This window comes from Muscardinus avellanarius, assembly GCF_963383645.1.
Source record: "Muscardinus avellanarius genome assembly, chromosome: 18".
In the NCBI taxonomy this organism is placed as follows: Eukaryota; Metazoa; Chordata; class Mammalia; order Rodentia; family Gliridae; genus Muscardinus; species Muscardinus avellanarius.
This window is the reverse complement of record NC_137804.1, coordinates 12,532,872-12,560,551: the sequence shown is the minus strand read 5'-3', so window position 1 is coordinate 12,560,551 and position 27,680 is coordinate 12,532,872. Positions and strand designations below refer to the sequence as shown.

Genomic DNA, 27,680 nt, shown 5'->3' with positions numbered 1-27,680 from the left:
TACTTTATTAATTTGGAAACAAGGTATTTCTAAGTCACTGAGAGTCTTCCTATTGCTGAGGCTGATCTGGAACCTACTATCTTGTCTCAGCCTCCTGAATACTGGCCTGCCACCAGCTAGTTCTTATTCTTAACTCTTATCCGACACATCCACTGGCACTTCACTGGTCCTATTAGTAGCAGCAGACATCCTTGAAAGATTAGGGTTTTGTAATCAGATGGGTCTGGCCAAAGCTTTGTGACCTCAGGCAGGACATTTAGTTTCACTTTAACTAGTCAACTCCCTTGCTATAAAGGGAGGATGACTCCTTACCATGCATCCTTGTCAAAGATTAAGTAAGATGTTGTTTATATAAAATTCATACCCCATGTCCAGTGTTTAGTAGATGTGTAAGTGGAAATAGCTGGCATCTAATTCTAGGTCTTATATATATATATATATTTCATATAATACAAGCTACCAGAACTCAGAAATCAGATATATTTGATGCTAACATGAAGAAGTCAAAGTAACCGATGAAATTTAAGAGAGGAGGTTTGTAAAATAAGTATACAAATCCTTGATATTATTATTTTTGGATTAATTAGATTATTTTTTGATTAATTATAATTGGATTAATTTTGGAAAGATGAATTTATTAGCATTTTAATTAAAAGACAATTGAAAACACAATACTATTAATATAAGAAAATAAAAAATTCTAATTTTGTATAACTATTTGAACAGGAGTATAGGCACTTTTTTTGAAGCAGCCCTGTTTTATTATCTTACAGGTAAATCTAAAGCTGATGCAAAAGTTGCTGTGGTACCCAAGAAAAAGGTAAGGTCATATTTTATTAGAAAATAAATAAACTTCAAATTTGATTTGATTAGTACTGATTAAGTTTAAAAGAAACTCAAGTTATTTATAATTATTTAAAAGGAAACTTGTATGTAATCTATTTTTTCATGAATGTTGAATATATATTTGCTTTATTGGGTTGCAAATTTTATAGTTTGACACAATAAAATTAATATTTAGGATTACTTATATTACTGTTATAGAATTAGAAATTAGAAAAAGTAAGCAGTTGCATTTATTTAAATATATTTCACATATAAACTTCCATATGTAAAAATATTTTTAATTATATGTACTGTTACTATAAGGTGTGCAAACAGTTTTATGGAAATTTTAAATAATTAAAGTTAACAGCTTAATATGGATATTACTTTAAACTTAAGCAAAGAACAACATCAGGCATTTGAACAAATTTTCTGGACAAAATCATTTTAATGAATACTTATAAAGTCAAAAGCATTTAAAATAATTAAAAGATTTTTAACACATTATTTTGAATATTGACTATATGTGGAGAAATGGTTAACTGTACTTACTGTCAAGAATGTGATCGGGATAGGATGTACCTTGACATTTTCGAGATCTGTTGCAGTGGATTACCTTGCTTCAGCCCTTTACCTTTTTTTGTTACTATCTTTATTTGCCAGGTGTATTTCTTTCAGGCAGCAGATATATGGATTCTGGTTTTTAATCCATTTTTCCACCCTATATCTTTTTATTGGGGAGTTGAGGCCATTTATGTTCAGTGTGATTATTGAGAGATGACTTTTAATTCCTAACTTTTGAGTTTTAACTTGTGTTTGAGGTAATGTTTGTTCTTCTTTGCTTAGTTGTTTGCTTGATGGAAATTCTTGTTTCTCTGGTTCTGGTGTGTATTACTGATTTCATTTTTATAGTTAATCTCTTTGAGTATTTTCTCTAGTGTTGGTTTGGAAGACAAAATTCTTTCGGCTTATGTTTGTTGTAGACGATTTTTATTTCTCCATCTAATTGAGACATAGTTTTGCTGGGTAGAAAATTTTTGGCTGAAAGTTGTTTTCTTTCATAGTTTATGATATGTTATTCCAGGCCTTTCTGATATTCATGACTTGATTTGGGAAGTCTGGAGTGATTCTAATTGGTTTGTCTCTGAATGTACTTGTCCTTTTGTTTTTGTTGCCTTTAAGATTCTCTCCTTGGCTTCTTGGTCAGTTTGACTATTATGTGATGTGGTGAACTTTTCTCTGATCTTGTGTAATAGGGGTTCTATAAATTTTCTGTACCTGCATATTGACCTCTTGTTCTGTGTTTGGAAAATTTTCTAATATTACTTCTTTGATGTTAATCTCCTTAGCTTCACCTTCTAATCCCTCTTCTATTCCTATTATTCTTAGGTTAGCTTTTTTAATATGAGCTCATATCTTTTCAGTGTCCAATTCATGCTGTTGAATTATTTTTTCTAAATGATGTATTATATGTTCATTTTTGAAGTGATGACCTTTTAAGAGTGAGATTCTATTCTCTATGTGGTCTAATCTATTGTTTATAGTCTGTATTGATGCCTTCACTTCAGTGATTGCATCCTTTATTTCTTTCAGGCTCTCTCTAAATTATTTTTGAAATCTTGTATCATATCTATGGATAAATTTCTTATTTGACCTTCTAGTGATATCTGCAATTCTGTGTTGTCAGGTTCTGTTATTGTGGGGTTGTGGGAGCTCATTGTTTCCTTGTTATACCTCTTTCTCATGATTTCAGAAATTTGTATCTGTTGCTTTTGATAGATTTTTCTCAGTCTGTAGGTGTCTTCTGGTATATACAAGGGTGAATTGTGTTGTTTTTCAATGGTGAAGATTGATTGAGGAGGAAAGTGAAGTTGTAAATTCAAGAATAGAGTAAAGCCACAGATAGGATCAAATAGAATGAGAGTATGAGTTTGGTAGATATAGTAGAGATGAGTGAATATGTAGCAGGATTCTAGTAACCAATGTATTCAGTACAGATATGAAGTAGATTTAATACAAGACAAAGAAGAGAAAAGGGAAAAAAGGATGGAGAGAAGAGTAGGTATGTACAGGGGAAGAGGCATGTGAAAGGGGAGAAGAGAGAAACAAAGAAACACACATACATAAAAAAAACAAAACAATAACAAAATAATGCAACTCTATAAATATATGGATCTTCAGCAGACTTGGCCTTTGCAGTCTCTCTGTGTGCAGATGTTGAGTACCACCTTTCCTGTTGCAAGCCTGGTTCTCAGAGTCTCTCTCAGACTATGTAGATGGTTGGTATCAATGTGGCTAGATTAGTGTTAAGTGTAGGTCTTCCTCTATGGTTTCCACTGATTTGGACCCTGAGTCTCTCCCTGACTGTGTAGGTAGCAGGTGCCTCTGAGACCAAACCCAGTGTATATGTAAGAGTCCCTTTTTCTCCATAGCTAGGGCTTGGTTGGTCTAATTTCTCCCTGTTCACCAAGATAGAGTGGTCTGTGGTGATCTCAGAGGTCCTACTATGTCTCTGAGACATGGGGACTATAGGCCTTTTTGGCTGATTGATCTTGGGTGCTGTCTGCTAATCTGTGCCTCTGCTATGTCCAATAGCAGACTCTAGTTCCACCTTCTCCAGGCTGAACTGCAAAGTCTCAGACTTGTCTCTACAGCCATGCTAGACAATTTGCTGTGGGATGGTGGGTTCACTTACATTGTTGTTGAGTGCTGCTCTGGATCTCTGGCAGCATAGTGAGCTTGGCTGCCACTGCTGCTAGTCATAGTTGGTGTTTGCGCAGGTGGAACTGATGGTTTACAATTCTGATGAGCTGAAGCCACTTACTTCATTTCAAGCTGTTGGGTTTTTTCCTGTGGTTTTCTGGGCATCCCAGCATGGTGAGGCAAGAGGGCACCACTATGGCAATTGTGGCCACAGCCGTCGGAGGCAGGCAGGGTACTTTTCTGCTCTCTGATTTTCCATTTAGCTTTTTGTCTGCCACCTTTCACTTGTTGTGCTCTTTTTTAAATTTATGCTGTTTTCTTCCTTTAGTTGGAATGCTGCTTTCATGGCAATGGAGACCGAGTATCAGCAGAACTGATATGTGCTGCTTCCCTCAATTGCCATCTTCCTGGAAGTCATTTATTCAATTTCTGCTAAAGGATATTTAGAATAGAACAAAGATCAATAATAACAAATATTTCTATATATTGCCTTAATTTTGCCAACTGTTCTCAACAATGTCAGTACTGTACCCAGAAAAGGGCCATTCAAGATGTGGTTTGCAATAGGTCAGTATAGAAAATGAGGGAAATCTTTAGAGGCATGTATGGCAGTTTGGCAGATTAATTTTTGTCAAATCTAGTAATAATGAAATAAAGTTTGTATTTTGTATGTTGTTTCTTAATAACAGTATAGATTTCAGGCAGACAAGGGTGAGAAATTGGGCCTTTATTTCACTTGGCTTGAGAAATACTGCACTATGTTACACTTTAGGAATTTGTAGAAGTATATTAGGTTATAGAAATTTTGTGGAATACAAGAATTTTTATTGGGCAAGTTTTAAGGACACTAGCTAGACAGAAATGCATAGAACAGAACTGGTTAGCAACTGCTTGACATTTGGGATCACTTTTGAGTGTTTTGCTGGACTCATCAAACTACAAAATATAATTATATAGTGATTTAACAGAAAGAATACCAAAACATAATGTTAGCCCCAAAGCCAAGGAATTTTTTAAGAAGACTTATTATAGAGAGGGAAGCTAACATGGGAGCTAACATTGTTCCTAAAATTATTGAGTAACTTAATATCTACTCAATATATTATTTCAACTACATATTTATCTGTAAAAGATAGAAACATAGTTACTGACAAACTATGGAAAACACAAATATGAGATGACTTATAATAATATGAAAACAAAATATTACTAAGTTGATAGACATGCATGAAATGTACTCATTTAATTGAACTTTAAAAAGACAGCCTCAGCTACTTAGTGAGGGCCTTTGCAACTCACTGAGACCCTGTTTCAAAATAAAGAATAAAAAATAGGGCTGGAGGTGTAGCTCAGAGGCAGAATGCCCCTGGGTTCCATCCCCAGTACCACCAAAAAACAAAAATATTTGGAAATATTTTATAGTATTGCTAGGTTTTATATTTGTATATAATTTCTAGCTATTTAATAATATGTAAATGATGGTAAGAAACCTGTGGTATGAAAATTGCATACTAAGATTATTTTTTTAGTAGCTGTTGTTTTAAGTTTTATTTTGATATTGCCCTTAGAAATCCGTCTTAAAATTCTTTATGATATCTTTCTTTTTCAATTCATAATCAGAATATTTTTTTCTTATCCATTGGAAGTTATCATCAAGTTCAAGTATTAGAGATAATGTGTGCTTTGATACATTTTAAAAGCTATTCATATAAGCTGGGCATGGTGGCACACACTTGTAATCCCAGCATTCAGGAAGTGGGGACCAGAGGATTGCAGTTTGAGGACAACCTCAGATACTTAGCAAGGCCCTTTGCAACTCAGTGAGAACTTGTTTCAAATAAAAAGACTAAAAAATAGGATTAGGGTGTTGCTCGGAGATAGAATGCCGCTGGGTTCCATTCTTAGTAGTATAAAAAAAAGTTATTCATATAGACAGATAGGGTATACTTTATAATTCTGCAGTAAAGAAATTATGGTGAGTCATATAAGATAGAAATTTATTTCTTGATCATGTATCAGACTAAGATGGCTTATTGGTTCAAGTTGGAAGCCTTTACCCCATAAAATCACCCAGATTCATGAGGAACCCCTTCTTTCTTTTTGTTATACCAACTTCTAGGGTGTGGTTTTATAAGGTCAAAGGTTGACTATACTTTCACATTCAAATTCTTGCCCAATGGAAAAATATAAACTGAAAAAAGTACAATTAGCTAAGGAAAAAAACCAAAACAAAACATGAACACTTCTCTCATTTCCCATTGGCCAAAACTTAGTAATATATGGCCACCACCCCCAGTGGCAAGGTGAAGATGGAGAATGTAGCTTCCAGCTGGGCCAAATGGGGAAAGTTGCTCAAAAAAAGAAGGGGAGCCCAATATCTGATTATAATTAGTGGTCTAAGAGTGCTGCTTCCTGGTAAAAAATAAAGTGGAATATTTCAAAATATTTGTTATTTAAAGGAACCTGCTAGGGTTGAATAAAACTAACATGTACTGTTTCATTTAATCCTCATAATACTAGTGGGAAAAAGGCTTCATCATAATCGTACAAAGAAACCACCACAAGGGTATTTAAAGTGTCACACAGCGGAGTGAAAGAGCCAGAGTCCAGTAGCACAGCCTCCCTTACCTGTTCTTTGGCTTTCTAAGTCACTGTAGTATCCCCCCTCTAAAACTTAAATGAATTTAAACTTGCAAATGGGCACACTCCTAGTTTTTAAGGAACTTTTCATCTGTATAGTACTTTCAGATTACGAAGCATTTCACAAACATTGTCTTTAAGTTGACACTCCTGGAGGAAGGATGAACTCATTTATAAAATTATCATCATTTTATAAAGGTTTTGTATGGTGAAAAAGTGAAGAGATTTTTCCAGAGCCACACAGCGTACTTTATATAATTTTAGCTGTAAGTAGTTTTCCTTAGTTATACAGTGTATGACTGTACTTAGAGTAACAGCTGTAGACCTGGTTTTAGCCTTTTGCATAACACACCACAGCAGATGTATCAAAATTTTAGTCAACCAGTCCTATATTGATGAACATGGGCTTTCAAATTGGTGGTGTGGTTTGTTGCTGTTACAAGCAATGCTTTAAAAATGTATGTATGAAATCCTTAAATATCAGTACTGTTATTTCTATAGAATAAATGGCCATAAGAGGATTGCTAGATTAGAGCCATCATTGTGCCATCCTGCCTCCCTTGAATCGTGAGGAGACCTTGAGGACTGTATCGCTTACACTGTGTGTTGGCCTGTGCTAAAGTGCAGCAACCTCACTGACAAGGTTTAAGAGTGTTGCCATTGAGAATATCATTCCTAACTGCCTTTGAGGAATGGAGCTTCTGGGTCTAGCCACGAGCCTCTGTCATCCCCCTATCCCCCTTGCTGTTCCTCTTCAGCCAGGTGTGATGGGTGACTAGTACAAGGGAGCCTGTCTGGCCACCTCTGCCCCAAATGTAATGGTCTGAGGAAAAAGCCTCTGAGAGAGTCAGATCAATTTTTCCGAGTTCCATCTGATTCAAAGAGGAGGTCTACCTTCTCACTCTTAAGATCCATGAGCTCTAAAATATTTATAACAGCTCAATCAGTACTTTCAGAATGTCAGAGGACTTTTATAGACCAAAGTTAATATCCACAATAAATATCAGAGTTATTTAGGCCTGGAAATAAGAATAGAGTAGTAATTGTTCTAGCAATTAAAAACTATCAGTAATAAAAGCCATAGAACAACATGAAAGGGTTTGTGATATGACATATAAATGAAAACATCAGTGACATTTTAATCAACTATTAAAACTATGAGAACAAACAAACAGCTTTTAATTGCTGCTAGAGTAGCAGCAAGACAGTTGGGGTAGGTGATGGTGCCAATTATTACAGATTTTGGAATGTGTATATGTGTAGCAGGCACTTGTTTAATAAATACTAGTACTCTTCTCCCTAATTTCTCCTTAGAACGGGTTAGGAAGTAAGGATTTAAGAACATTAAAGATCCTCATTCTTATAATAGTATCATGGTTCTATTACGTAGGATTAGGTAAAATTCTCTTTTTAAATGTAAGTCCTATGTTTTAATCATATTATTTCTCAAAATAATATGATAACATCATATACATTGTATTTTGAAAGGTAGAATCTTAGAATCTTTTAACAGTTATCTTAATTAAACCATTTTTAGTTAACTTGGTTCATTTGTTTATAGAATTTCTACATGTATATGTTTGTTCTCATAGTTTTAATAGTTGATTAAAATATCACTGATGTTTCTCATTTATATGTCATATCACAAGCCCTTTCATGTTTTTCTTTTTCTTCTTCTTTTTTTTTTTTTTTTTACTGATAGTTAGCTTTTAATTGCTGGAACAAAATACCTGAGATAAAAACTTTGAGGAGGAGAATTTATTTGGGCTCCTGTTTTCAGTCCATGGTTGGCTGTTTGCATTGCTCTGGTACTGAGGTGAGACAGAGGATGATGGCAAAAGGGCATGGTGGGCCAGGTGTGGTGATGCACACCTGTAAGCACTAGATAGGAGGGTCTCAGGTTTGAGGCTGTCCTTGGCAACTTAGCAAGACCTTCAGGAAATGAGTTGCAAAATAAAAATAAAAAGGGATAGGGGAATAGCTCAGAGGTAATATGTCATGGAGATCAATATTCAGTACCAAAAATGGGGGGGAGTTGCATGTGTAGAAAAGCTGATAAGCTCATAACATTTATGAAGGAGAGAGAGAGAGAGAGAGAGAGAGAGAGAGAGAGAGAGAGAGAGAGAGAAGGGAGAAGGGAGAGGGGAGAGGGGAGAGGGGAGAGGGGAGAGGGGAGAGGGGAGAGGGGAGAGGAGAGAGGAGAGAAGAGAAAATGAGAATGTGAATGAAAACAGGAAACAAGGTATAGTTCCCCATATCCTCTGCAATTAGGCCCCACCACTTCTGGTTTCCACTGCCTCTCAATAGTCCATTCAAATTCTTAATTCATCAAGTAGATTAATTCACTGATGAGGTTAAAGCCCTTGTGATGCGATCATTCTCTAAAGCCACACCTTTGAACATTGCTGCATTAGGGATTAAGTCTCTAACACATGAGTGTTTGAGGGACATTCTGGATTTAAACCATAACAATTACTTAAGACATTTTTCCAATGAAAAAAGCAGCATTGTGAGAAAAATTTAAAAATAGTTCTATGAGGTAGGATTAGGTAAATATCTTTTTTTTTAAAAGTAGAACCTCTAGATATAAGTTCTTTCCCAGTTATAGTTTCACTCCTAAGAGATAACCGTTGGTAATGACACATGTATGAAGGCCAGCCTCAGCTTAGCAAGGCCCTTGCTATATTCATGTATAAACATGTGTTTTATATGCAAGTAAAATACAACTAAACAATATATATGTATACTGTAAACATGTATACAGCAAAGTGGGATGTGGTGGCACAAGCTCATAATCCCAGTGTTTGGAAAGCTGAGACAGGAGGATCACAGGTTCGTGGTCAGACTCAACTACTTTGTGAGACCCTCTGCAACTTAGTGAGACCATATTTCAAAATAATAAACAATAGGGCTAAGGGTCTAGCTCAGAGGTAGAATGACCCAGGGTTTAATCCCCAGTACTGCAAACAAACAAAAATCATGTATACAGTAAAATTTATAAACAATTCATATGTTTAAGTTATGTGCCATTCTAATGGTCAAGATAATTTGTATAATAATGGCCTCTCAGCACAAAAGCAGTGATACTGGTAATTCAGACATGCAAAAGAGAAACAGTAATGATAAAGTACTTCCTTTAAGTGAAAAGGTGAAATTCATTTCTTCTGTTCTCTCTCTCTCTCTCTCTCTCTCTCTCTCTCTCTCTCTCTCTCTCTCTCTCTCTCTCTCTCTCTCTGCAGTACTGGGTATTGGATCTAGGGGTATTTTTACCATTGAGCTACTCAGGACTTTTTTTATTTATTTTGAAATTGGGTCTTGCTAGATTTCCCAGCCTGGCCTCAAGTGTGTCATCTTCCCAAGTCAAGCTTTCCATGCAGCCATTATGTGTGGCTTTTCAACTTTCTTTAGAGTGTGAGTTGGTATTCCTTTATTATTCTAATTTTTCAAAAATTTTTATAATTCTTGCATGTTGATTTTTTCAGATGAATGATAGATTATTTAGTCAAGTTCCAAGAAAAATTCTGTTGAGTTGGTGGTTGATATTGGTGCTAATTTAGGGAGAAAATCCATTTTTATTATACTAAATGTTCTCATGTAGAAATATAACCTGTCTATTCATTTTCTTTAATTTTTTAATGAAAAGTTTTACATATTTCTAATTAACTCTATACAATATATTATTACTAACTTGGAAAAAGATCTCATTTTAATTTTTAAATATAACTTAAGCCATTTGAAAGACAAAATTAATGGTTACTCTCTTCATTTTTACACAGCTTAGGATATTATATTTTCTTTTTTTCCATTCAGGTTCTTTTATTTTTATTTTATTTTTTATTGGTGCATTGAATTCATACATCTTAATGGGGGGAAAAAAACTTGTGTAGACATACATGCACACATCACCCTGTTAAATTCTACCCCCTCCCCATCCCATTCCCTCCCCATCCCTCCCTTCCATGCTTGGTTTAGTGGTTGACATCGATATGTTTTATAAATGTACATTTTGTGCTTAAGAGAGTTTCCTTCTTCCCCCCTCCCATCCCCACAGTTAGGTTGCCTTGTTTGCTCCTCTATAGGATTTCCTTTTTCACCTGGAGATCCTCTTATGACCCATTTCACCCTAGCTTTCACATATTAGGGAAAGCATCTGTTTTCTTACTTTTTGCGACTGACTAACCTCACTTAGCATAATGTCCTCCAGTTACATCCATTTCCCTGAAAATGATGTAATTGTGTTTTTTTTTATGGCTGAGTAAAATTCCATTGTGTACATATCCTACAGTTTTGTAATCCATTCATCTGTTGATGGACATCATGGCTGGTTCCATAGTTTGGCTATGGTGAATTGTGCAGCTATGAACATAAATAGTTTGGTAGTTTGGTTTGCTTTTATTTGGTAGATACCCAGTAGTGGTATTGCTGGGTTAAATGGTAAATTAGTTCCCATTCTTCTGAAAATCCTCCATACCATTTTCCAAAGTGGTTGTACTAATTTGCAATTCCACCAACAATGTTTTAGGGTTCTCAATTCTCCACACCCTCGCCAGCATTTGTTGTTGTTTGTGTTTTGAATGATTGCCATTCTATTTAGAGTTAGATGAAACCTCAGGGTAGTTTTGATTTGAATCTCTCTGATTGCCAGTGCTCTTGAACATTTTTTATGCATTTATTGGCCATTTGGATTTCTTTTGTGAAGTATCTATTTAGTTCACTTGCCCATTTTTGATTGGATTATTTATTTTTTTAGTGTTGAGTTTCTTAAGCTCTTTGTATATTCTAGATATCAGTCCTCTATCTGAGGCATAGGTGGGAAAAATCTCCCATTCTGTGGCTCTTGGTTAAGAATCCTGAAAGTTTCCTTTGCTAAACAGAAGCTCTTCAGTTTCATGCAGTCCCATGTATTGATTTGCCTTTTAGTTTGTTGTGCCTTTGGGGTCTTGTTGAGAAAGTTTTTTATCTGTGCTTATATGTTGCAGTGTTGGACCTCTTCAAGAAGCCTCTATGCCCTCTTCAAGGAGCCTCAGGTCTCTGGTCTAATTTCCAAGTCTTTGATCCATCTTGAATTGACTCTTGTGCAGCGTGAGAAAGTGGGATTAATTTCTACTTTTTCTGCATATGGTTAACCAGTTTTGCCAACACCATTTGTTGAACAGACTATCTTTCTTCCAGTGTATGTTTTTGTCCCCTTTGTCAAATATCAGTTGGCTGTGTGTGATCTGTTTTAGAAAAAGTTCCATGAGCTGCTGAAAAATGGGAACTCTGCTGTAGATGGGTGGAATATTCTATATGTGTCTAACAGGTCCATTTGATTAATGGTGTTCTTTACGTCCGAGGTGTCTTTACTGACCTTTTGTCTATATCTATCTAATTGTGTAAGAGGTATGTTGAGGTCTTTTATTTTTTATTTTTGAAGGTACTGGGGTTCCTGGAAGTTCTTCTACGTTTGGGCTATGCTCCCAGACCTATTTTTTTTTATACTTTTTTATTTGGAAACAGGGTCTCCTAAGCCAGCGGGCACAGCTGGCTTCAAACCTGCGCGATCCTCCTGTCTCCGCCTCCCAAGCGCGGGGATTACAAGCATGTGCCACCACGCCCGGCTTTATTCACATTTCTGATGCTCACTGGCTGGAACTCTTGGGGTGTGGTGGCTGGGGTGTCGCTGGGTTAATGGCATCACAGTGGTGCGCCTCCAGTGTAGCGAGCTTCTATTCTGGTGCTGGGCTCAACTCTGGGTTCCCGGTGGCGAGGTTAGCTCCCATTTTCTGTAGCAGGTCTTCAGGCAGGCTGACTTATAACCCGTGCCTCTGCTGCTTCTCCCTTTCAAATGCTTATTCTCCTTTTGTCACTGGTGTGCGGTGCTGTGTGGAAAGCCTGCACCTGAGTCGGCGCCCACTACTGCAGGCAGGGCTTTTTTCCCCCCTCATCTAGTCTTTTTCTCTGTCACTTGTATTTAATGTTCTTATTCCTCTGCTGATTGCTTTGTCTGGCTTTGTAGTGCTCAGTTTTTAGGACAATGGGGATCAAGTGTCATCAGGATTCATCAGCGCTGATACTCTTGGTCACCATCTTCCCATTCTCTTGGATATTATATTTTCTGATGAAAATACTTACCCCAAAATTATTACAGAAAACTTTATGACAAGCAGAAATTTTTCATTAGCTCAATTAACAGGATAAGTTGCTTACATTTTATGACTAGATGTTTGGATGCTTGTGTTAATAATAAGCTCACTATTAATATGGAATCATGAACTGCAACTAACTTAGTTTACTTAGCTTTATATATCCCTTTCCCCAAAGATAAATATAAAAACAGATCCATACTGCTGACTTTTAGCCCTACACAGAGAGAATCTCAAAAAAGTTTAGTGAACAGCAAACCCCTGGGAATAGGTAGAATCAAGCCTCAAAAATCATTTACTTTCCTTTTGGATACAACTCCGTGAGCACCATTCACTTTTCTTTTTTCTTTTTTTTTCTTTTCATTAATCCCATTTTATTTTTTAAAATTTTTTTATTTTTTATTGGTGCACTGTATTCGTACATCATGATGGTATAAAAAAAAACTTTTGTAGACATACATGCACACATCGCCCAGTTAGCCCCTACCCGATCCCCACCCGGTTCCCTCCCCATCCCTTCTTCCCATGCTTGGCTTAGTGTTTGACATCTAGTATTATAGCAATTTATCTAAAATTAACAATGATAATCTCACATAACAGTTTCATTTGTCTGATACCAAACTTTTGATGACTTAAAGATAACATTTCAATATTTCTTTTTGCTTTCTTTCTTACCAGAGAATATTTTTTTTCTTTATTTTTTTTTAGGTGAAACTATCACATCACACATTTATTTATTTATTTATTTAGGATTTCTAGTTGGAATATTAATATACCGTTCACTTTTCCATAGGCCATTGTTTTGCAAACTTGAGTCACTCAAGTTTTCCATGACCATTTTCCAAATTTTCTCTACTATTAGTTGCTACAGCTTTCTTTTGGTTGTTAAAGAACAAAATTTCAACAAATTGAGTTTGAAAATCCAATTGGATATTATAGAGATTCACGAATCAGTTAGCATTCCATCTGGATAGGACAGAATGATCAGATCAGCTTGTGAAAGGCAATGCAGCAAGAACAAGGGACAGCATAGTGCAGAAAGCAGACTGGTGAGCATCACATTGCAGAAGGTGGTTTTTATTATATGAAGTAAAGCAGGAGGGCTTCCTTGTCATGCTGGCTCAGGTTCACTGGCCCTCTTATGAGTGGTTGCAGTGAATCTTCTTTTTTTTTTTTTAAACTGGTCTGCTCTAAGTTTGATTGCATGCCACTTAGCACAAGTCATTCTGGTTTGTTCAAGCTTAGCACATGAATTCAGTCCATAACAATGCAGTCTTATAAATTTTATTCAACACATTTGATCGACTTTTTTCTTCACTTGGATTTTTATTCAGTTAATATTTAAACATGGTGAAATGCATAGATATTAAGTATACAGTTTGATGAAATTTTCTTAAGTTCACATATTCATTTATGTAACTACCATCCCCAAAGTAGAGAACATTTTCCTCATCTCAGAAAATGTCCCAATGTAAATTTTTAAATCCAAGTGTACTGTTTTGCTGTACATTTTCATTTTAAACTATATAAGACGGGTATATATTAATATAGAAAATTATTCATCATTTTAAATCATCAATGGAAAACTTAACATAGGATGTTCTTTACATACTGATTTCAATAGTACTATTCTTGAAATATGCAGAGGCAACATAAAAAATCCTTCTACAAAAGTCTTTTAACAAGATACTTTTTAGTAAATTTATAACTGAACCTGCTTGATTAAATTGCAAAATTTATCTCTTCTAACTTGAATTATAGTCTATAGGAATTCTATAGAATATCCAGTAGTAATAAAACATTAAAATTAGAGAAAATAGGTAAATATTTAATTCCAGAGCTGTTTATGTACCATTCATGAAGATAAGCAAAGAACCCTTGCTTCAGAGTTCCTGTTTTCTGGTGTGGGTGATTATATTTGCTCCTTACTTTTTTTTAAGTCTTTTGAGGAGCTTGTATATTTGCTTAGCCTTCATTTTTATTTGACTTTCAGTCCATGGACCTGATCTCAGCCAAATTGTGCCCTTGTAGTTTTTATTAGATAGTCACCGAAGGTGGGAGGAGCTGGGAGCACTAGGAAATGTTCATCAGAAGTGAGCATAATGGGTTTTTTTAATAATATGCATTATAGTCTCACATCATAAGGTAAATCTTGTTGATGAGTTTTCTAGCATAGAAGACATGCCTTTCTCCAAGGTCACAAGCATATGGTGGGAGAGGTGTGGGCTAGTATCTGGGTCTTTTCCACGCAGGGCTGGTGGGCTACAAGTTTTTCCCAGGTGGCTGTTCTGAATGGTGTTGTAGAAGATGGAGATGGAGGTGGGTATCGCCAATGCTGTCAAACTAGTGCTTTGTCCCAGTGCAATAGTTTGTCTGAGAAAATCCAAAATTTAGTTATGTAGATCTGGTGCTTGATAAATAGAAATTTATTTCTATAAATAATTTTTCCTCTTTTAAGAATTTTTATCCTTATTAACCAAAAAATAAATGAATATCACCATTTAAAATGAGTGATGTTGTTTAAATTTTTGTTTCTTTATACATAACACCCATTTAAAGATTTACTCCAGATTAATTCACTTAGCCTTTGAGTTTGTTAATAAAGTTTCCCTCTATATCTATAAGTTTCCCTCCATGGCTTCAAGCAACCACAGATGGAAAAACACTTTTTGTAATTGCTCCTGTACTGTACATGTATAGATGTTTTTCCTTGTCATCATTCCATAAAAACACAGTATAACAACTATGTCCAAAGCATTTGAACCGTATTAATATAAATAGTCTAAAGATGACTTAAAGTATATGAGAGGAAGTGCATAGGTTATATACCAAATGCTATGCAATTTTAGATGCAGAACTTGAACACCCATGGATTTTAGTATCCATAGGGGGTTCTGGAACCAATTCCTTGCAGACACTAAGGATGACTATACTTAAAATCTGGCACCATAGAGTCCAAAAATTCAAAACTTTTCAACTTTAACTCACCCTGTTTCTATTCTGTATTTTAAAATTGATCCAGAAAAAAATGAAGAGAATTCCACAAAATGTATTTGTTCTTTTATTAAGAAACAAAAGTCTCTTCAACTTGAGGCTCTGCTAGCACATGAGGAATAGCTTCCAGATATTGTCCTTTATTTTGAGGAATTAATGGTTATGTTTATTGAAGCTTTTTTCCATTTATTCTGTTGATTATATTTATTATGAATGTAATCCTTCCTCTCTGATATAAAGACACATGGAAGCATGTCTCCAACATAAAGCTACACAGAAAATCTATGCTTGTCCTAAAGTTTGGAATATTTTCCATTGACCATCACCTTCCTCACACTATTGCATTAAATCCCAAAACAATATACTGATTAATAGAGTAGCTATTAAATAATGTAAAATAGAAATTTGAATAGTGATTTGTATTTTATAGATTGTAGCTATTATACTGGATATAAAATGGTCTTTTTATGCTTAATAGCAACTACTGTTCAATGTCAATAAAAATTAATAAAATTGACTTATATTAGAATTAATGTCTTTAATTTCAGAGTTGTAAACATTTGGCTTCTGTCTATAAGTTCTCCCAACTTTTCATTTACATTAAAACAGCACAAGTCTACTTTATTTCTTTAAAAACTATGAATTACCATTTTATAAAATTATAGTGACTTTGAGGTGTTATTTATCTTTCTTTTTTATGTATTTCATACCTTCCCTTTTCTTCCCCCAGACAATTTGTTGTGTCATGAAATGCTGCTGTTAGGTACACATCTTAAATCTATACTCCACAGCACACTGGAGAATGCAGTCACCCAGAACAGAGGCATTTCTGTCCTCCATGCCCTCCATGACCCCGTGTGCTGGAGTATCTTCATCTCCACCTCTGGACTCATCTGAGAGTGACACAGTTTGAAATGTTGATCCAGACACAATTTAAAAAGAATGACATCTTTGTGCTGTTGTGTCAAGCGACTACTGATCAGGAGACTGGAGAGCTTATGTATTATGTTGAGGATAAATGCTTAGAACATTTGACAGTGGCCCATAGGTTGAAGAATCAGGCTGATTATTCTTGCTAATTGAGTTGATAGAAAAATTATAGAACAGATAATGACATTCTCCACATTTCTTCTTTTGTCCAGAAAAATTAATGTAATGTGGGTACACTCTAACCATAGAATGCTTTCTGTGATTCGCCTTTTAAGAATTTAATTGAAATATGCAAATTCTAGAAATTCTCCTTTAGAAAGAGTATCTTCTCCCAACATTTCCCTTGCTGAAGTATCCAATGGCTTTAGAAAAATCTGTATAGAAATACAAATTATTTTCAACTGACTTAGGGTTTTAGAGAATCTCTGGTTAAAGATCAAATAATCTAATTTATTGGCAACATTTAATCAGATGAACAAGTGTGTCAGCAACTAGGCTTTTCATGGTGTTCTTCCTTTCTAGATACTCTTTTTGGATCATCACTTATTACTCTTAAGCCTATTATAAATATAAGTGACACTTATCCTATTAAAACATTAAAAAAAAAACCCTGAAATTTTATGTGCTAGCCTTGATATAGGCAGTCAACCACTATTAAATAATAAATGCAAGGTTGTATAAGGAACAGTGGATGTCTGGGGGACACCTGAGTGGTGGAGCACTCCTGTAGGCTGTCCTGGGTCCCACCCCCAGCACAGCCCAAACAACACAATAAAACAAAACAGCAATACACTAGCAGTGAAGCGCCAAACCACAGAACTCCTTGAAGTTTCTGTTATTTCTGTACTCAGCCACAAGGAGGGCTGTTAATAGAAAACCTTTCAGGCCTTTTGTTAGGGGGTCCTGGTGGCCAACTTCTATTTTTGGAGAAAAATGTCTCCTGTGTCTCAGCTCACTGCTTGAGTACACACTATAGTGTTTTTTTTTTTTTGTTTTTTTTTTTTTTGTTTGTTTTTTTTCCTGGTAAGACAGTCAAAGCAGAGCAATCCATAGTGCTTTATTGTGAACTTGTACATGGCTAAAGAGAGAAGGCAGAGGACAGCAAGACATTTGGGAGTCAAGTTGCCAGGAGCTGGCTTCTGAGACTGTCCCAAGCTCACAGAAATGCTGAACTCTACAAAAAATTGACTTGCCTGATGCATGTGGCAACTGGTGATTAGTATTTATGTTAAAAACACTAGATTGCTGTGCTTTCTGTTGAAATAGTGTCTCAAGGACAGAAAATAGTCATTTTAATCTTCTCCCACTTCTTTTTTTATTATTATTTTTGAAACAGTGTCTCTTAAGCCAACAAGGCTGGCTTTGAACCTGCATGATCCTCCTGTCTCTGCCTCCCAAGCACAGGGATTACAAGCGTGTGCCACCATGCCCAGCCCTCCTCCAACTTTTCAAAGGAGTGTTGATAGCAATCATTGTCTAGGTTTGAAGACTTAACTGTATTATCCTAACTCAGATCAAGTACTGATAGTCATTTATAATGCTGCATGAAACTAGTGTTCATCCTTATTCCAGGCAACTTTCACCAACAGATTTTCCAAAGAAAAGTGAGAATACTGGCTTTTTAGAACTTCTATGTGATCATTATTTTTAACAAGAAGTTTGCATATATTTCAAAGCACAAAGATTCACTTTGGGAAATTCTGTCAAAGTAGGTACTTCTTTATTTTTAGGTAGTTCTTTAAGTGACTATTGACTGGCAATTACTTTCATCATTACACAGCATATTTTCTAAGAGCATACAATGCTGGGTCTATATTTTACACAGCTTTAATTTTTTTTTTTTGCAGGTCTGGAGATGGAACCCAGATGCATTTGACCTCCGAGCTACACCCCCTGCCCTATTTTTTATTCTTTATTTTGAAATATGGACTCACTAAGTTGTGGAGGGCCTCACTAAGTAGCTCAGGCTGTCCGCGAACCATGATCCTCTGTTCTCAGCCTCCCAAATGCTGGGATTACAAGCATGCACCACCATGCCAGCTCAAACACAGCTTTAAATTTGACACAGCTAATACTTGTTTCTTTTGTTTAAAAATAAAATATTTCTATTGAGATGAAAAGTGACCTAAAGAAATGGGTAATGTCAAGTCAGAGCATAGATCTTGTGTAGACAGTTTTTAAGAATTATCTGTTATTTTTAATCTATTATAAACATTTCAATCATTTCCCATTCTAGTCAATAATACTAATATTTTATATATAGTTTTTTAGTAAATAACTTATGCTCTCTATACATATATAACACCTTGGTTATTGGATTTTTTTATATCTAGCAAGAGAAGAATTAATACTTTGGTTTCTTAAATTAGTGGCATTTATAAAGTATTTTTGTAATTGGGTGGAAGCAGTAGACCAGTGGGTCATAGGCTTTAGTTTTCTTGAAAGTCAACTACAGAGCTTATTTAAACACAGATTCCTGGACCCCACCCTAGAGTTTCTGATTTAGTAGGCCTAAGGTGGGCATGAGCATTTGCACTTTCAACAAGCTCTCAGGTCTTGCCAGTTGGCTCACACTGTGTCCCTTACTTTAAACAGCACGGGCTAAATAACATAAGAGAATCAGCTATGGGGCTGTGGAAGAGAGATAGAAGGGATGAGATAGATAAGGATGACATTATCTTCTCTTACTGGGCTGGATAGTGGTCCGAAAACATATGTCTGCCTGGAACCCCAGAATATGGCCTCATTTGGAATAACGGTCTTTATGAATGTAATTATGGTAATAATATTAAGATGACATGATCTGGAATTAGGTAGGCCCTGAATTTAATGATAAGTATCCTCATGAGAGATAGACTTCTATTGTACAAACTTGTGGTAATGATAAATTTCCATTGCTTTACCAAGTTTGTGGTAATTTGTTATAGCAGCCTAAGTAAACTAGTACACTATTCCAGGGCCAGTCACACTAAGCTGCTAAGTTCACTCGGCTGTGTGTCATAAACAAGAATGAGGGAATTTGGCCCCTGCCCAGTGTTAAACAATGATTGGACAACCAATTGGAAAGCACAGCTGACTACTTTGTGGAATGCTATTTCATTTAATCTTCCCCCCAAGACTTTGAAATAGTTAATTTTTAGCATCACTAAATGAAAAAAAAAAACAAAAACCAGAAATGCAGCATGTTCCTTTAAGTAGAAAATATTTAAATGTTTACTTTATAGCAGATCGATAGTAGAGTGACTTACAAAAAGGGATGCAACCATAAGGGCCAGAGTAGGGCTCAAATGCGGTTCCTGCCATGACAGTCCATGTGGCCCTTCTCCACCACATCACGATGTGTGTGAGGCTGAGGCACGAGGGCACAGAGCCCTTCAGCAAACACTGACTAGTCCATTTTGGTTATGGGGGTATTTAACAAAGTAGAAAAGGCAATTATTCTATTTAAATCTCCCTGTTTTTTTTTTTTTACAGATGTTTAATGATATTTTTCTCTTAATACCTAGAAAGCAGTTTTCACTTTGTTATGATAATCTTATTTCCTCTTACAATAACCCTCTTACTTCATACTCAAATATAAAGGTAATTTAAACTGATACTTATAACAATGTAGAAATAAAAGCTCTACCATGACTTTGGAGATTCATATCAGTGATTTTGAGAACAATATTTTTATATCCTTTTTTCCATCTGTGCATACACACACATCCACAGTCCTGGAAGAAATATCTGAATATTACCTTGAGGTTAAGATTACAAGAAGGAGATCACGTAGTCCTCAGCATCATAAGATGTGTTCCTGGAGCGCTTCATACACACTTCCCTCGGATGATCATTAGTGTACTGAAGGTGCTTGGCAGTGCTTTGAGAGCTACAGCCTGCATTTATTACAGTACATGCTTTTACATGTACATTCTTAATGGCACTTCTACCTACTAAACATTTATTATATTAAAAGGTTGTTTCTATTATTGTAGTTGATTCAAAATCAGTAAAATCAAGATCCGTGAAATAGTGAATGAACTAGACAAAAATGGGCTAAGAAACCGCTCACACTGACAAAGTGAAACAACAAAAAAATAAAAGAAGTTTAACAAACATTTTGAAAGGAGAATTGCTTTGAAGCTCTGGCTCAGAAGTTCAGGGAAAATTTCATGAAGTCATTAAATATCTAAATCCAAAAGGAGGCGCTGAAAAAATGGGCAGTAGCACTTGACACTGTTTTTTCTTGTGATGATATTGGTGTTTACTGTATTCTTTCCCCAATGTTTATTCATTAATGTTTTCCTCACACACTTTATATGCACCTGCAGCTTTCAAGACATGACATGGAGAAAAGGTGCATTATCTAAGAGCCAAATGATTTTCAGCATACATCCTTAAAGTATGAGAAAGCAAGCCAGGCATCGTGGTGGTGCACACCTGCAATCCCAGGACTTGGGAGACGGAGACAGAAGGATTACAGGCAGGAGGACACTCTCAGCAAAGTAGTGAGACTCGCAGCAACCCAGTGAAACCTCTTTCAAAACAAAAATAAATTATGGTGAGGTAAAGCTCAGAGGTAGAATTCTCCAGAGTTCAATTCCCAGTGTCATGTGTGTATTCATGCATGTACACACACACACACACACACACACACACACACACACACACAGAAAAAGTGCCAAGCATGGGGTCACATGCCTGTAATCCCAGTACCTGGGAGGCTAAGACAAGAGAAAGGATCTCAGGTTTGAGGCCAGCCTGAGTAACTTAGTGAGATCCTGTTTCAAAAATAAATAAATAAATAAATAAATAAATAAATAAATAAATAAATAAATAAAAATAGCCAGGCGTAGTGGTGCACACTTGTAATCCCAGCATTTTGGAAGCTGAGACAGGAGGATCCAGGTTCACAGCCAGCCTCAGCTACTGTTTAGTGAGGCCCTTTGCAACTCAGTGAAACCCTGTTTCAAAAATAAAGAATAAAGGCCGGGCGTGGTGGCACACGCTTGGAATCCCCACGCTTGGGAGGCAGAGACAGGAGGATTGTGCAGAGAAAGAGAGAGAGATAGAGATAGAGATAGAGAGAGAGAGAGAGAGAGAGAGAGAGAGAGGAAGGAGAGAGGGAGGGAGGGAGGAAGGAAGGAAGGAAGGAAGGAAGGAAGGAAGGAAGGAATGAAGGAAAGAAAGGAAGGAAAGAAAGAAAGAAATAGGCCTGGGGGTGTAGCTCGAAGGTAGAATGCCCCTGGATTCCATCCCTGGTCCCGCAAAAAAAAAAAAAAAAAAAAAAAAAAAGGTAATGGAGTAGCTCAAAGATAGAATATCCCTGGATCTCCTTCTTGTACTGAAAAGAAAAGAGCAAGAGTGTTTTGGGGAAAACTGATCCAAATGACGTAGAACAGAAAGGCTCGTGGCGAGTGTGAAGTTTTTAAATATGTATCTTTTGATTACAGACTTTAGTCAGCTACCTTTTGTGATTTATGTATTTTAGTTAGTGAATATTATTTGTAAAATAGAAATTATTTTTATTTTTCGAGACTTCTTTTGGGACCTAGTAGGTAATCAAATTAATACATGTTTTAGGTTTAAAAACAGCACATATTCCTTAATATTCAATGCCAGTTTCAATATATATTTATTTGGTTGAGGCTATTATTTGTGTCATTTAACTCTTCTATTTCTTTGTTAATTTTTGTGTTAACCTTATTTTTTTATTGAGGTAAATTTTATAAAAAAATTTAAAGGAGATTAAAATGTACTAGTTGCATGGGTTTCTTTTTGTAATTTGGTCTGATTTTGTTTTATATATCTTAAAGCTAATATTTGAGGACTATATAGGGTGAGGATATTATACATTCTGAGTGGATTATTTCTTTTAGTATTGAGTAAAAACTTTTCTTCCCTCTAATTACACTATTTGGTAAATACTTCTTTTCTATCTTTTATATTGCCACATTAGATATCTTTTGTTAATAATTATAACTATATTGTCTTCTATCTCCTTACTTTCAACTTTTCTGTTATTAATTTTAAAATTATATTTTATATGCATAACTTATGTACCATACAAGTAACTATTTTAAAGTGTTGCATACACTAGGTTTTTTTTTTTAGCATATTCAAAGTGTGTGATCAATACTACTATCTCCTTTTAGAGTAGGGTTTTTAAAAATGTAGATCATATTGAAAATGGCATACATTAAGACTGTGCTTAGTGCCCTCCCCCCTTCCCTTCTTCCCCTCCCAACAATGAGTGTCCAGGTTGACCATATTCGAATGTAGCTCCTCCATTAATCAACCTCAGCCTACCCTTCTATTTCAGCTTTGTTGAGGTTTCCCCTCCATTATCTGGAGTATCTATGGTATTCCTAATAGTCCCTAGTTTGGGCATATTAGAGAAAACATATGTCCCTTCTCCTTTTGTGCTTGGCTGAGTTTTCATTACCCCAAAACAAAACCCCATGCCCACGAGAAGTCACCATCCATTTCTCACCTCCTCCTAGTCATTGGAAATCAGACATTAAATTTATTTTCTATCTCTGTTGACTTGCCTTTTCTACATTACAGGTAAATATAATCATATAATATGTGGCCTTTTGGGTCTGACTTCATTTTTTATTTAGCATACAGGTATCAAGAATTATTCATGTTGTAGCATTTGTTAGTACTTCATTATTTTTAACTTCTGAATAATATCCCCTTGTATGGATACACAGTCCTCCTCTCTTATCCACTGAGAATATATTTGCCAGGACTTCAATTTCAGGCAGCACAGAGCTCTGTGTATAATTGCACTTTTTCCTATATATGCATACCTGTGATAAAGATTAATTTATAAGCTAGGTACAGAAAAAGATTAAGAAAAGATAGACAACTATGACAATATAATGTAATAAGAGTTATTTTGAATAGTGTATTTTTGAAATTTTTCATTTAATGTTTTTGGACAGTGATTCATTGCAGTTTACTTAAAACAAAATTGTGGTTAAGGGGAAACTTATTCATAAGCAGAAATTTGTCTTTTTTTTCTTTATCTTGTGTGGACATATGATTTCAATTTCTTGGGTATAGACCTAGAAGTGGAGTTGCTAGGGTGCAGAATAACTGTATATATGAGGTGTTGAGAAATTACCAAACTATATTCCAAAGTGACAACATTTCACATTCCTACCAGTAATATCTGAGGATTCCACTCTCAGTATATCTTTCAACACTTGTTGTGGTTTTTATTTTTCATTTTATCTATCCCAGCAAGTATCAAGTGGTGTCTCATTGTGTTTTTTTTTATTTTGATCCCTGTAATGACCAATGTTATATTAAGAATCTCTTTATATGCTTATCATCTGTTCAACTGTCTTCCTGAGAGAAATGTCCATTTGAATTCTTGCTCATAATTTAATTGGCTTATTTGTCTTTTTATTGTTAAGTTCTCTTATCAGATATATGACTTGAAGATATTTTCTCCCATTTTGTAAGTTATCTTCTCCTTGTCAATAGTATCCTCTTTAAAGGGCAAAAGAGCCAGGCATGAAGGCACATACCTGTAATCCCAGTACTTGGGAGGCTGAGATAGGAAGATTGCAGGTTTGAGGACAGCTTTAGCGATGTAGGGAGATTCTCAGCAACATAGTGAGAACTTGTTTAAAAAAATAAAAAAAGAATTTGAACTGTGGAGGTAGCTCAGAGGTAGAATGCTGCGCGCGCGCACACACACACACACACACACACACACACACACACACAAAATAGGCAAACATTTTATTATTTTTTTTTTTTTAAAGAAAGGCAGACTGCCACGTGCAGCGCCTCATTTGGATGTGTCTGGAGTCTTGGAAGCTTGACTACCCTATGTTCTCCTACAGATGGACCTTGAGAGCTTGTCTGGAGGTTCTAGCAGGGGAGTGCAGCTACTGTATACTCTTGACCGAAGACCGGTCCTCCTCTATTCGGGGAAGGTCGTCCACGTTGACCGAGCACACAGCTTCAGGAGGGACGTACATGGAGCGGTGAGGGAGGAAGGGGACACCCGCCTAGCCAGCCAGATCAGCCGAATCAACCCTGGCAATCAATGGGGTGACAGATGTCGCATCCAGATTGCCCTCACATCTGGCAAACATTTTTAACTTTGATGATATCCAACATATTCTTTTGTTGTTTCTGCTTTTAGTGGCATGTGTAAGAAACCATTAACTAAACCAAAGTCATGAAGATTATGTCTATTTTTTCTTCTAAGAGTGTTATTAGTATTATCTCTCATATTGAAATGTTTGGTCCATTTTGAGTTAACTTTTGTACATGTTGTGACGTAGGGGTGAACTGTCATTTTACATGTGGAATCCACTTGTTATGCCACTTGTTGAAAAGACTTTTTTCCTTATTAAATTGTTATAACATTCTTGCTAAAAATCAATTGACCATAAATGTACAAGCTCATTTCTGGACTCTATTTTATCGAAATTTTCTTCTATTCCTATACTAATACCAAATTGTCTCAATTATTGTAGCTTTGCTGTAATTTTTAAAATCAAGAAGTATGACCAACTTTGTTTTTTTCTTTAAGCTTTTGACTATTTTGTATACCTTGTGTTTTCATTTAAATTTTATGATGAGCTTATCAATTTCTGCAAAAATGTAGCTAGTGTCTTGACAGCCATACTATTATATTTTAGTGTTTCTTAGATACAGTATTGGATTTGTCTTTCAAAAAATGTGTTAGGTCCACTTGTATTATTTGATATTATGGACATACTTGATTTTTACATTTGTACTTTTTGTTTATAATTCTTCCTTTTCTGGGTTATATCAGATTGCTTGTGTTTTTAATTATTTTTTCTCCTTCCAACTAGTATGGGAGTCACAGACTGCATTTCTTTTCTTTAGGTAATTATCCATACATAGAAATGCATTGAATTGATTTAGCAATTTAAGTTTAACCTTTTCTTTCTTCCTCAATAACGCAAAAGTTCTTTAAATGCGTCTACCCTAGTCAAATCTTTCTCCTCTTCCATCTAGTTGTCTACTTTTATAAATACTTCTTGTTATTTATTCCAAAACGAATCAGTCTTTCTTTTTAGGTCAGTGTTTATTTAGATTTGCATAGTGTTTATCCATTAATTTTCTTTTAGCTTCACTTTTTTGGCTTTCTTTCTTGGTTCAGTCTACTTCCTTCCAAGTACTTCCTTTAGTAGCTCTTTCCAAAGAGTTGTATCTTTTGATTTTCACTCATTTTCAAATATTTATTTAAAAAATGTAAAAGTAATCACGAAAATAAACAATTGAGAAAAGTAGACAAAACTTCTTGTACTTCTCAAACAGCCTCAACAAACATCTTAAATTAAAATTTTGTTGGCAGCCTGGTGTGGTGGCGCACGCTTGTAACCCCTGTGCTTGGGAGGCAGAGAGGCAGAGACAGGAGGATCGTGCAGGTTCGAAGCCAGCCTCGCTGGCTTAAGAGACCCTGTTTCCAAATAAAAAATACAAAATAGGTCTGGGATTGTAGCCCAGAGGTAGAAGGGTTTCCAGGAACCCCAGTACCACAAAAAAAAAAAAGTCACTTGTCTTTGCTTAGTCACAAAAAGTCAGGCCTAAAATCCCTTTGGCCCTATCAGGTCAAATCCATGTAGGCCTTCACCATGTCAGTTCCTGCCTACAGAGCTTTGCATTCGACTCAGTATCTCAATTCTTTCTTTCTTTAAAGGCCATATATGTATGCAAAACTTAATATTATTTTAATTAGTGTTTTTACGTGTTTGTGAAGGTAAGTACAGGAAGAGGGTAGATAGGATGGAAGACGCACATCAGGTCTCTTTTCCTGGAACTTGGGCAGGTGAGTGCAGCAGCAGTGCCTGAGGTGGTCGATTGAGCTTACAGGTATTGTTTAGGACCAGAGGTTTTCTGCAGCTACATTACTTTGATCACATGGGACCATAATTACAATGAGCAGATCCAGTGCCATATGAACTAATTCATTTTTTATCTTGCTCTTGTATTACAGATGCAAATTTCCAAAAATAAGACTGAAAAGACAAAGCCCAAATGTAGAAAAAGGAAAAGGTATGCTTTATAAAATTAAAAAGTATTATATGATTACACTGAAATGTATATATTATATTTAATTGCCATATGGCATTTCCTCCCATACTTGATTCTGTTTCATTAGGGAAACATTATGTTTAAAATTTTCTAAAGGAATTAATATTGTTATAAGTATTAATCCTATCTGGGAAAGTTTTATAGTCCCACACATATGTTAAATCAGATCTTTGAAAGATTAATAAAATTTGAGCAACCAGATGAAAAAAAGAGTTTCTGTCCAAAAAATAGATAGTACAAACCAGAAAGAGGTACTCATAATAAACTAATAAGTCACTGATGACAAGTTTTAGTGTTTATCATTGAACCAGTTAAACCATTAATTTTTTAAAGAATATAAGTACTATGTCAAAAGGAATCTTATCCAAAAATACATCTTCTTTGTACCTTTTCAGAATATAACTAAATGTTAAAAACGTGCTTTTATTGTCTTATCTCAGTAATACTTCACAGTAACCCCATCAAACAAATATGAAATGGATCAAAATTATCTCCATTTAGAAGATGAAGAATTTGTGACTTGAGGAATTTAAGTGACTTTCTCAATATCTTGTTGTTAGAGAAAATGCGTTTGGACAAATGTCTCTGGCTCTAAGTCAGCAGCGTAACGTAATGGAAAGACCACGACTTTGCAGTCTGGCGACATTCAGTTCTGTCCTCAGCTACTTACGGCACGGCCAGAGAGTTCAGTTTCTCTCTATAATGCATGCAACAATTACTTAATAGAATTTTTGAAACAATAATTAAATGAGACATCCTATGTAAAGTATTTAATTAGACCACCATTGTTTTGTACCTACTGAGGGCTCAGATCCATATTAGGTCTCTTTCTTTCATTGCTCTATTCTGTCTTACTGTGGAAGACAACCAAGAAATATAACTTAAAAATAAATACTCATGGTTTGTGATTACCAATGAATATGCATTAATGGTCATTTACACAAGTATAATTGATCTTTTCAAACTAAATTTGCCAAATTCTTTTTCTAGGAAAGCAATTTTAAAGTGCTCTTTTGAAAGTGTTTGCTCTGATGATGCATTATCAAAGGAAAACATGGGTATGTGAAGGCCTGTCCTTCTTTTACTTTTTTTGCCTATATCTAATTGCAAAAATATGTAGTTATTTCCTTTCAAGGAAGAAAAAAGCTGTTGTACATAAATATGAAAGAAACACTAATGGGTCATTTTGGTACTGATTTACATACTGGGGCTTTTCAGTTCTCTTTAGGTTTCTATTTCCTTGAATTAAAGTTTCTCTGGCTTTGTCATGTATTTCATTTTTCAAAGCAAAGTACTAAGAGTTGTGGGAGGAAGGCCAGCAAGTAGGTTTCAGTCCAGACTCCTCCATCCCATAGTAACTGGCGTCCAAGGGGAGAGAAGCAGGAAAAG

General features: G+C 35.5%; 1 protein-coding gene across 1 annotated transcript in view; it reads left to right on the top strand.

Annotated features, from left to right (window-relative positions):
* Positions 1–27,680, top strand: part of ZCWPW2 (zinc finger CW-type and PWWP domain containing 2) — a gene marked incomplete at both ends in the record, with an annotated part of 88,707 nt that overhangs the window by 40,991 nt on the left and 20,036 nt on the right. Inside the window, 3 exons of the mRNA XM_080715345.1 lie at positions 774–820; positions 26,194–26,252; positions 27,282–27,349. Of these exons, the coding sequence (XP_080571471.1) occupies positions 774–820; positions 26,194–26,252; positions 27,282–27,349 (174 nt within the window). The remainder of the gene's footprint in view (positions 1–773; positions 821–26,193; positions 26,253–27,281; positions 27,350–27,680) is intronic.